The 12,320-nt window shown below is 43.5% G+C and overlaps 1 protein-coding gene across 1 annotated transcript in view; it reads right to left on the reverse strand.

Moving 5' to 3' along the window:
- The window catches only part of RYR2 (ryanodine receptor 2), a 3,481,211-nt gene that overhangs the window by 2,816,297 nt on the left and 652,594 nt on the right, over positions 1-12,320 (reverse strand). Inside the window, exon 15 of the mRNA XM_086925791.1 lies at positions 5,440-5,623. Within this exon, the coding sequence (XP_086781917.1) occupies positions 5,440-5,623 (184 nt within the window). The remainder of the gene's footprint in view (positions 1-5,439; positions 5,624-12,320) is intronic.

Here is a 12,320-nt window from a genome sequence, read left to right on the forward strand (position 1 = left end):
CGAGTATCAACTTGCTGGTAATAAAGTACTTTCAGACTAGTGTGCTCACTTTATTTTACTAAGAAAATTATTTAGATCAATTAGTAGTAAAATAATGACTTCTCCTATAGAGGATACATTTCATGTAATCGTGAATTATTGTCATATTAATGCTGTTGATGGGTTTTTGTGACCTTGCAATGAACATGGAGCTCAAAAGACGATTAATTTGTAAAAGTCTCCAAAAACCATCAGCAGCAATAATGGCCTGTAAGAAATATATATTGAATACCTATTACGTGTCTTTTAATACATCGTTTTGTTTATGTGGCTTGAAAAATATAATTTTTCTAAGCAGGAAATGATTGCTGACAGCAGTAAGAGGAAAACATTACATTATTTTATAATCTGCATTTTGCAGTAAAACGAAACAAATATAAGCAAAATGGTTTTGCTGTTTTTACAGTATGGCTTGTCCATCCCAATAAGGGGTTTCACTGCTGTGTTTTTAAAAAATTCCAATTTACAGTTAGCTGCATATTAGTTGCGTAATGTTGAGCCAGCGCCAGGACACTCTTGAGTATTTGAGCGCGCTACAAAGCTACCTATAACATAACATGTGACAGATTAGAATAATTATTTAAAATATCACTAGGTGGCTTTTTGAGTATAACATAGTTGATTACTGAGCAGTAAATCATGATCATAGTTTCTAGACTTGTCATCTGTTGAAATTTGTAATTCACAGAAATTATGGAGAATTAAGTATGATATCATTGCTCTGATTTGTGGATTTTGACAACACCGCTTTTTTCGAAATTACAATAGCCAAACGTGTACGGTACAAAGAAGGCAATACATGTAAACCTGTTTTATAGTATTATCCTGTAATACCACTGAGGAGACCGGATGACATGATAAACCAATATACTAACAAATTATAAATGTGCCAATAACCCCAAGCATCATTTGGGAAAGCTTATCTGCGTGTTATTGAGTGTTCTGGGAAACTCTCTGCTTGGCTGGTGGGCAAAGAAGATGTTAGCAATACCATATACCTTATTTTGGAATGTCACACTGCTAAAATGGGGGCATATACCAGATTAGGAACGCGTTGCAAATGGGTGCCCACAAAAACTGAAAAATGTGGCAGCATCTATGGGGATTTCTCTGCAAATTTCCCATGTGTGCCTTCTACCAGATCTCACTTCCTGGACAAAAAGCAGAAGTGCTGTTTTTGGACTCGAAAGAACCCTTGCCTACCAGATTTAAAAGAACACTTTCTGATTTATGCACTGGCCAAAAGGAGTACCTTACCTGCCGTTGGTGCCCTGCAAGCGTTCTGGAGTAGCTACCAGAGGCTAAGAGATCAGTGTTTGAAGTAGAGGTCCTTGCTGCATCAGAAAGAGCTGGACATTGGCACTGGCCAGTGTTGTGATATGAACTTTGTCAGAGCAGGGCCAAGTTGAAAATACATATGAGAGTTGGGATTATCCACGCCTTGGTACTCGCTTGGAAGATCCCAAATTCATCAAATTTCAGGTGTGGTATTCCAGTGCTGCAGGACTCATTTGGAACAATTTAGGATATTTTGTGACAGTTTGTTGAGGAATATACACCTCCACGTCCAACACTTGTGTCAAGCTCCACTCTGTGCTTTTTTATCTGTGCAAAACTGTTCGCCGAGGGATCTGCATACCTGATTCAAGCCTGTGGAACCTCTGTAACCCTACATGAAAGACACAACGAAGGAACCAGCGAAGAAAAGGTGCATCGAAGACCACCTCGTCTGCATAGGCCATTAGGGATGTTTCTGTCCTGCTCTCAACATTTCTACAACAGCAGAGATTCTTCAACAGAGTCTCCAACTTAAGTGGAGAAATGTCATGGTTATGAGACACCCACCACTCCAAAAATCTAAGAAGATAAATCAAAACGCTGACCTGGCCACGAACACTCACAACATGGCATAACTACGAGGATGACAATAAAATCTGCTGGGCCAAATATGGTCAGTTTAAAAAATAGCTATGGTAGGTTCTACTGCAAATAAATATTTCATCCTAAGGTCAGACAAGTGGAATGTATGATAAACTTGTACTTTGTGAATTTAAAGTTATATATTCATCCGTTGCGTGGACAAAATATCCCCCTCTGATATGCAGTTTATCAAGGGTAATGAGCAACGAGTGCACATAATGTGCAACAGCAGTTTTCACTCTTTACTGTTTGTCTGTTAATATTTTTCACAAGAACCTCCGCTCTCTGTCACAGATACGTTTACTAGTTTATTGATTTAACCATTTATACTTAGGGCCTTATTATGACTTTGGCGGTCTCTGAGCGGGACCTGCAAGCCACCGCCCTGCTTCGAGACCGTCAAAGCCATTAAAAAACACCTGCCAGAGTATGACTTTTAATGTCTCTGGTAGGCGTTTCTTTGGTGGTTCCACGGTGGTGCCTTTGAAAAAGGCACCGCAAAGGGAGCATCAAAGGCAATTCCTGCAGGACCTGGTCTGTCAAGTCCATGCCCCCAAGAACTGGGGGGTCATGCAGACAGAGATGCATGATATGTCCCCCTTGCATGCACCCAAGGTGCATAGGTGCTAGGGGGCCCTCCAGGGTCCCCTTTGTTTCCTCACTGCTACACTTTTCATGGTGGTTACACCGCCATGAAAAGAGTGGCGGTGAGGAAACTCGTAATATGCCTGGTGGGGCCACAGTTGCCCCAACAAGCATATTGTGGCCTCAAGACTCCTGCAATATAGCCAAGGATCTCTAAATCATGGCCGTTGCCAGGGGTGGCTCTAGGCTCATGGCGGCCCTGGGCAGGGAGCGTAGGAAGGGGGCCCGGAAGAGGGGGTCCCGGCGGGGCAGAGCGCGGAGGTCAGTGAAGGGGGGGGGGGTCAGGGTGTTTGGAAGTGGAACAGAGCCGGAGGCCGCCAAATCCCTGGCAGGGGCCGCCACGCATATATGTATCCATCCTCAGAGGATTATTATATTAAGGCTATATATTGGCGTGGTGGCCTCTGGGGTTTGGTGGCCCTGTGCAGGAGCACAGCTTGCACATGCCTAAGGCCGCCCCTGCTGTTGCAGTGAGAATGCGGCCCGACCACCCAAGTTGAAATGGGGTGGTCAGAGCGGCAGTGTCCGCACTGCCACCCTAGCAATGGCAGTCCGATGGACCACTGCAGTCATAATAAGGACCTTAGGCTTTGCCTAAACAGAGGCTGAAGGCCAACACATACATTATAAAGCAGCACTTAATATTAGCCTGTCAATAACTTTCTTTTTACAGACTGGTGTTAACTTTAAAAGTAGAATGCACTTGGAAAGTGAAAGGGAAACTCCAGTGCAAATGTATTGCATTATCCGCTTACCAGATAGACACATGTAGGTCCCAATACTGTTTTCTCTGTGTTGCCCTGAACTGAATTGGAGATGGATGCGTGAATAATTCCAATATCAGTTTCCTTAGCTGGAATGTTTCCGACCAGGACGAAAAAAATCATCATGAGGGCTGGTAGTCTTTCATTAAGGCCCCCGATATTGCGCTTCTGCAGGAAACATTGGCTGTAAATGAAATTATCTTTGATGGATTTTCATGCTTCTGTCTCCCCCACCCTGCCTTCTCCTGTGGGTCGTGCTAAAGGGGGCTTGGTGGCCTGGTTTAAGTTGGATATTGGTTGCAAAATTGGCCTCATTGCAACCTAAACAAGTGCAATACAGGCCTTTGACCTTAGTGGGAAAGCAAGTTTAGGTTTAAGTGTGAGTTTTTACAAGAATGACTTTACAAATAAGGGTAATTTATATTTCATGTGATTGTTTCTATTGATTGGCTCTCTTGCTGAGAGGGAGCTATATGCGGGAATATCACTCAACATCCTCATGGCTGGAGATTTTAATGTCAGATTGGGCACATTGCCCCACTTTTCATAATTCATATTTGATCCCCTTACTATGGATGTAGATCTTAATACCATGGATCCCAAGGGTGTCAATTGTATTCGTATCGGGCGACTTACGATCTAGAAAATGTGGATTCTTCCAGTGTTTTGTGAGCAATACCTACTTTTGTTGGGAGGGGCTTTGGGACCATAATTGATTATGTTTCGACTTCACAGAGCCTGCACCCACTAATTAAGGGGGGGCGAGGTTCGCCATTGGTGTATAGTGACGATAACCCCTAGTGTTGCAGATTATTGTTCCCATGAAGAGCCAGCATGTCATTGCAGGGAGCAGTCAGGTGCTAACCATCAAAGATGCCTGACGCAGGCTGGTCTGGCTGCATGCTGATATGAATTTAGTGATGAACTACATCTTGGGTAGCAGCATGGATTTGAGGGGTTCTTGCTCCTCAGATGCTGAAGAGCCCAGTGTGGTCCTAAGTTGTTTTGATGAACTTATGTCCCGCGCGAAAGGCATGCTGACTAGACCCATGGGCAGGGTTCCCTATCAGGATAAATCATGGTTTGGGAATGCATGCAGGGCGGCAAATGACAGCCTACGTAAGGCCTTACAGCTATTCACCCTTTGTGGCTAGCAGACCCTTTACCATGGGACTCCATATTTGCAACATATTTTCAATCTGTATATTATCATTCCTGTCTCACTCCTTCCACACCAATCATGTCTGAGTCCCATGTAGAGTCTGAACTCATCAATTTGTCAGTGGATCAAAAAAAGCACCCCGTTATGCGTTTAATATGCCACTAGTAAAATATGTTAAAATAGGCAAACCTCAACCTCCTGGTACTTGACTACAATAGTCCAAGTGGTGGCCTACTTATTACCCCAGCAGGCTTCCAGAGAGAGAAATGGCATCATAACACCAGAAGCATCTATAGCAACATTAAATATTGGGCACATGTCAATCCGCTTCTAGTACCTGTGATGGCTGGGTTTTACTTACAGCATCCAGAACATGTAAGATAAGGACCACTAGGTCACTATTGTGATGTTGGGTTTCTTTGCAGACTTTGACTCATTTGAATACTCCATCCTTCTGAGAAGAGTAACGACTGCAGTGGGCACATAGAGATGCTACCTGGTCAGTGGCGTAATGATACGTGAGGAGGCCCCCGTGCAAAATGCATGAAGGGGGTCCCCACAGTCTCCGGACTCATTCGGGGATGCTCAGGCCAAGGGTCCACCACCTGTGCTCGGTGCCGGAGGGTGACCACCCCTGTACCCCGGGGCTATTGTTACGTCACTGTGGGACTTGTGCAATTTAAACCCCTTCAACTCATCTCAAATCGAAATAACATATTTCACACAAAACCACTGGCCCATTAATAAAACATTCTTATTAACACTCACCTGAAGACAATTAACAGGTGGTGCAATTGCGTTTTTTAATAATATGTAAGTAGTCGAGATTGATAATCCATTTGCAACATAACGGCATTCCATTTTTACTGATCTGCTTTGATTTATAGAAAAGGGAAGTAAAGGAAATACCTCTTCTTGGAAGAGATTCTGGCGGTTCTTCAGTGCCCGTAGCCTGTTCTGTTTGTCTTCATGCTCCAAATGTTCATCAGGAGGATGAAAGTATCCAATCAGATCCTGCAGACTCAGACTAACTGATTCTATTGGCAGATCCACATTTGACGACTTGCCTTTCTTACTGAGTGCATCCAGGCCCCTAAAAATAATCACAAACAATCACAAAATGTCAGTAGCAATTCATTGTAGTTTCACTGAGTTTTGGAGTCAAGCTTTTGTAATGGGAGTTTAGCATATTAGATCCAAGATCAAACGGACTGGCATTACAGTCACAGTGTGCTAAGAGATGTTATAACCATCAAAGAATGAAACAGTCACAAACTAACATTATTTTCTATAGCACAGCTACTGAATGTAACATTGTTGTGCTGCTCCACCTGAGGCAGGATCAGCATGGTTTGTTAATAGCATAAAGTGTCTTGCACTAACATTCTCTCTAGCATAGAAGCCCTCCACTTTAGCATGCCCATCAGAAATACACATATACAAACACACACACAGGAATGTGTGCACATGAGAATTCACACACAAACTAGTTAAAATCCAGATGAACAGTAGGACAATGGTGACTTCTGGGAGAGAAGACAGACTCACGCACTCATTTAAATAGACAACGACCGACTCCATAGTCAAGATTCAAATTTAGTATATTTGAACTATAATTTTCAGTGAAAGAGTATGGAGTACTTAGGGATTAGGGATTAGCTAGTATAATGGGGTGAATAAAGAGTAGTAGACTATCCAACTAATGGCAGTTTCCACAGTAGGCAAGTAAGGACCAAATAATATTGCTCTTTTTATAGATTCTTGGAAGGAAGGAGGATAGGCAGCTACTCAAAAGAATAATAGGAAACCCAGGAGAAGTAGTTGTCTAGCTAAGCTGAGGGCTGCTTTTGTAAAATAGATTTTAGATTACAGGGATATATTTGAATGCATTCTGTGAGAAATTGGGTTGCTGGTTGGAGTGGTGAAACCCTAATCAAGCAGCAATCACAATCCTTGTCAGGGAGAGGCACAAGCAAACCGCAAATTTACCTGTGCTCAATCCTCTGGTAGCTTGGTACAGAGAAGTTGAGTTTAACATAGGGGCAACATGTAAAGTACTTATGCAGCACTTCAAATGGAAATAAAATGAAAGCATAACACAAGCAAAATTCCACAAAAATGTGGACAAATAGGGTAAATGTTTAGAAATCAAACAAGAGCAAAAGGACAAATATTCAATCAGTAGAATCAGAGATATTCAAGTTTCCAGTAAATATAGCTCCAAAACGCACAAAGCGGCAACTATGGATATCTGGTTGTGTTGAACTGGGACGAAGTCACAAGTTCAGGCCAACTGTGATGGAGTGTGGCCCAGCTACAGGAACCCATTTAAACCAGCTGAACAAGAGTATCTTAAGACCTGGTGTTGGAGCATTCCGAGGTCCCTAGCCGAGGATGTGTTGCACAGCCAATGAGATGTGCTGGTTCCGTGGAGCTGCTGTAACTGCGATACAAGGACCTGCGTCGTCATCAAGAATCCCATCTGCCAGTGCTTGCGATGCGAAGTCCAGCATCTAGGATGTGTTGCGCAATTGAGGCGATGCATCAGTTCGAGGAGCTACAAGGCTGCAATACGAGAACATGCATTCTCATTGAGGCTGCTGTTGCCGAGAGATTTACAATGCGAGGACCAGCTTCAGTGAAGCTTCGCACAGCAGCAGTTCCGATGCAGGCTGTGAGGTGGATACAGAAACACTGCTCTGGGAGAACCCACACAGCAGAGGAGTTGCACCTGTTCTGCTCAGGATTGTGCCACACAGCAGAGGAAATGTGTCAGTTCTGCTAGGTCCACAGATGAGCTGGCAGAGCATCTTCAGGCTCCACTTGCCAGAGTAGGACTCAAAGATGGCAGAGTCCAGGTGCTGGGTTCAAGGTTGTTGGAGCCTTCTGTCCCTGAGGTTTTAGTCAGGAGGCCAGTCAACTAGTCCTTGGAGTCACTTTGAGGTCCTGAATTCAAAAGATGAAGGTTCAGTCCTTCTCACCCAGGCAAGAGTCCGCAGGGCAGCAGTCTCCCAGAGCAGCAGTCCAGCAGAGTGGCAGTCCTTTCAGCAGCACAACAGTTCTTTCTGGCAGAGTATCCACAGGTCCAGAAGTGTACTGAAGAGTTGGTGTCTGAGGTAAGCATGGGAGAATTTTGTGAATTTGCGATCCGCGAATTTGCGGATTTGCCAATTTGCAATCCGCAAAATTTGTGAATTCGTGCGAATTTGCGGATTTCTTATTTTTGCTTGTTCGCAGGTGTTCGAGGGGAACTTTGCGTGTTCGCGGGGCGCTTTGCGTGTTCGCAGGTTTTTTTTTGCCTGGTTCATCACTGCCACCCTCTTGTTTTTTATGCCCTTCTGCCCTCTGTACCACTTGTTTTTGTGCCTTTCTGCCCTCTGCCCCACTCTTGTTTGTGCCCTTTAGCCCTCTGCCCCACTGGTTTCTGTGCCCTTCTGCCCTCTGCCTAACTCATGCCCTCTGTCCCACTTTGTGCCCTTCTGCCCTCAGCCATAAGTCAGCTTCAAAAGGAAGCACTAATAGATAAAGTAAAGCAGGTGCTTGAGTTGAAAGTCAAATTAAGTTACACAGTCATTAATCACCCCAAGTTTGGGGTGATTAATGATTGTGTAACTGAATTTGAGCTTCAACTCTAGCACCTGCTTTACTTTATCTATTAGTGCTTCCTGTTGAAGCTGACTTTTCTAACTATTTTAGAGGCTCTGGCAGCTTGCCGGCACCATTCTAAAATAGTTACAAAAAGTCAGCTTGAACTTTTGACCCAATCCGTTCCGCTCACGGATTTTGCGGGAAATTCGCGAATCTCGCGGATTGCGAATTTACTGAAAATCTGCAAAATCCGCGAGCGGAACGGATTTTCCGCCCATGCTTAGTCTGAGGTCCAATATTTATACCTGGCCCTCCAGGAGGGGCTTCTAGAGATTTTCCTTTGAAGTTCACAGGCATCCTGCCTACTCTGTCCTGCTCCAAACTAAAAGATAAGAGCTCTGGTACAATCAGACTAACTGCTCCAGACTAACTACAGGGAGTATGCAGCCCTTGGTGTGGAGGTAGGACACAGCCTATTCAATCAATTAGTCAATCAAAGAAATCTTAATTCAGTGAATTATGGCCATAAAAGATAAAACAAGAGCGATTAAAATAAGCAATTAAACCATGAGCAAAAATAAAAAAATCCCAGTAAAATACGGTAAAACCGCATACAGCATAGGCACCATTTATGAGGCAGTAGTGTCATCATTACCTATGGAGGAGAGTAGACTAAGTTAATTTTCAAGCAAATTACTGCACTCATATAAAGTGTGCAGTGAGAGAAAAGTAGAACATTTTAAATAAAACTTTTCGACACATGATTAAATAACAAATAAAATACTGAGGAAAAAGAACAGCATGCAGACACTTCAGAGTGCACTTCAATTACAAATTGCAGCCAGTAGGTCACAAACAAAAACCCGGGGAAAACAATTAGCCCTCCATAGATCACTTCCTTCTGACTGCAGCCTTAAGAAAAATGCTCACCCTAAAACAAATAATGGGAGTATTCAGCAATTGCAAATGGTACAGGTCTTCTCTACACATACGGTGTCCCAGTGTGTTCAAAAGTGCTTTGAGGAATTGCCTGCCTTGATAATTAAAATGGAGGCAAAAAAAACATAAAATGCAGCAACTACTGCTTGGTAGTACCATTGCAGGGGCATGGCAAGGGTGATCTCCCCAAAGAGTCAAATTGCCTGCCAAAACACAAGAGCTGCCAGACTGTTCCATCTCTAAAGCGGAAGAGGAGGGTCCTCTCCCAATGTGTAAAATATACAGAAAGGTAGAGAACAAGCAAAAAAACTTGAAGAAAGTTCACACTGTACCTTTTGTTAACTCAGTTTACAACCTTCTTTCTTCACTAAACTGCAAAAGCAGGTGCTTGACTCGCAATTTTTCTTCCTTCTTAATGCTCCAAAGGGATGTGAATAAAGCAGTCAACTCCATTGCATGTAATGTTCTAGAAATATAGCTCAGCCATGGAATAGAACATTCCTCATCCAGGCTGAAACAATCCTTAATGATATCTCTACAGAGGCTCGCTTAGGGGTTAAGCCAGACATTAATTTACAGCACCAATGGTGCCAAATGAGCCCTATCGTAAATATAGTGCTGATTTAGCTCTGCATGAATAATGTAGCTTGAGGCAGAAGATAGAAGGTGTAGTAGCCTCCGCCATATGTAATTTTCCTCAAGTTGTGATAACACCAAATCCCTGCCCCATAAGTAGCTGCCAGGACACACTGGGCTTAATACCCCTTTAGAGGGGTAAGATGGTCCCTTTCCCCGTAGATCTTGGGAGGTTAAAAATTGCACCAGCGGATCTGCTGATCTTAAGGTATGAGCTGGTCAGCTAGGACTACCAGAAACCTGAAGAGTTCAAAATAACTCCCAGATAAATAAACTCACTTACACTACACAAAGACTGGCCCTGAAGAGAAACCTACGGATTTATTTTGCCAGGCCTACATGCCATGATCTGCAACTTCCCATAGTTGGTGACTAAATCAAGATTGCTCTTAAAGCACAGCCTGTTCAAGTGTAAGTAGGGCTGTGCCCATCTCCACTCACTCCATTCCGAAGCACCAATCAGCCAGGGAAGATTTGCGTGCCTTGCACTGGCTCCCCATTAGAAAGTGCATCTCTTTCAAGGTCCTGAATATGGTTTATATTGCCTGGCATAGTAAAGGTTCACTGCAGCTGAAATACATGTTCCAATGATACACCCCAGGAAGGACTCTAAGATCCTCCTCCCAGAAAAAAACTGATCTCCCTAAGATATCACAGGGCCAAATGGAGGGGTTGCTCCTTTTCGGTAGAGGCTGCTGAACTCTGGAACACCCTGCCCTCTTCCATTTCCAACGTGAAATCTCTCACGGTTTTCAGAAAATTGCTGAAACCATGTCTCTTCTCATCATAGATGGTTGATTTGTGCCTCCTTCCTCTCCTTCGTCTGCTCAGCGCCTTGACACCCCTGGGTATAAGTGAGATTTACAAATGTTTTCCTATCTTATCCTATCCTACCCTCCCATCCTGCCAGTGATGGCCAATTCAGGCATAACTAAGTTCTCTATTGTGTGTGGCTGTCTAGGAGGAATTCACAAAGCTCAGCGCTCTGTGCTGTCCAGGGCATATCCTAGGGGTGACTTACATGTATTAAAAAGGAAGGTTTGGGAATGGCAATAGGTTTATTTCGCCTGGTCGAAATGGCACTTTAAAACTGCACACATAGGCTGTAATGGCAGGCCTGAGACATGTTCAAAAGGCTACTCAAGTGGGTAGCACAATCAGTGCTGCTGGCCCACTAGTAATATTTAATTTAGAGACCCTGGGCACAGGCAGTGCCAATTTACTGGTGTCTTTCAAGTAAATTAAATATGCCAATTGGTTATAAGCCAATTCTAACATGGTTTAGAAGAAAACACAAGCACTTTAGCGCTATTTAGCAGTGGTAAAGTGTGCTGAGTCCTAACGCCATCAAAAACCGAAGGGCATATTAACAAGGCACCGCAATAAAATTATCATCGCTTTAGCGTCCGTTTTCGGGCGTAAAGCGGTGATAATTTTATCGCACTATTAGCAAGAACACGCTATCGCGTGAATCCATGCCTCAAGGCCCTTTCCCTTAATGCCCAGCTTTGCACCTCTAATGAGATGCAAAGTGGGCGTTCCACCCCAAAATAACATGAGAAATGTCGCTAACAGACATTTCTCCTATCAGCAAGCTGCTCGCTAACCTGCGTAGCGATAGGAAAAGTAGCGCTAACTGTGGTTATCGCTACTTGCTTTACACCTGCTTTCAGTCTGACTTAGCCATTATATTCATTGGAAGGTGGCTATAATGGCTAAATCTGCCCTGCCCTATTATCAAGCTACCTGCTTTCAGTCTGACATAGCCATTATATTCAATGGAAGGTGGCTATAATGGCTAAATCTGCCCTGCCGTATCATCAAGCTATCGCCAATCGTTGTGCAATTATCGCTGGATCGCTGATAGCACGCTATCTCAGCGATAAAATTCAGCATTAGCCGGCGATAATTATCCTCGCGCTAAGTGCGCTGAGCGATAATTATCGCTGGCCCTTGCTGATATGCCCCTAGGTCAGCAAAACAGGAGGGTTGAAGCCAAAATGTTAGGGGAGAACCATGCCAAGGATGTCAGGTCTAACACGTTCCAATCTCTACACAATTAAGGTGAAAGATACTGGAATGATAGGTCTCACCCAAGGGCACATGCAATAAGCCTGTCAACTGCATTTTTAACTACTTGTAATTGTTGTATCCTACTGATCCTCTTTGAAAGGATCTTCAGAATTCACGCCAAAATCTCTGGTTAAATTATTCTGTTTCATCAATGTTCATCTAACAGCAGGCATCAACCTTGCGCTGTGACAGTTTGGTGTCATCTGGTGATTACTTTCTTGCTCCACTATGTATTCCCTATCACAAACCACTCTGAGCAATCTTTGGGATGGTGTGTAGTATTTACCAACACCAAAAATGTTAAAGTTTTATCACACAAATTTGTATGAGGGTGCGGGAGCATGTTCTTGTTTTACTCTTACAGACCTGGGAATATAGGGAGCAAGCAAATAAGATGCTACATGATTTGACTAATGTGCTCGAAATGGGACTGTGAAAGAATCATACTTAGCATGTAAAAATCATATAGAGTCTGAGAAATGTTTATAGACAGAGGAAGAAGGAAGTAAGAATCCCCAAGGATGACTCGGTTGTTGATAATGTTTTAAATGGAA

This window comes from Lissotriton vulgaris, chromosome 6 (assembly GCF_964263255.1).
Source record: "Lissotriton vulgaris chromosome 6, aLisVul1.2, whole genome shotgun sequence".
Taxonomy (NCBI): Eukaryota; Metazoa; Chordata; class Amphibia; order Caudata; family Salamandridae; genus Lissotriton; species Lissotriton vulgaris.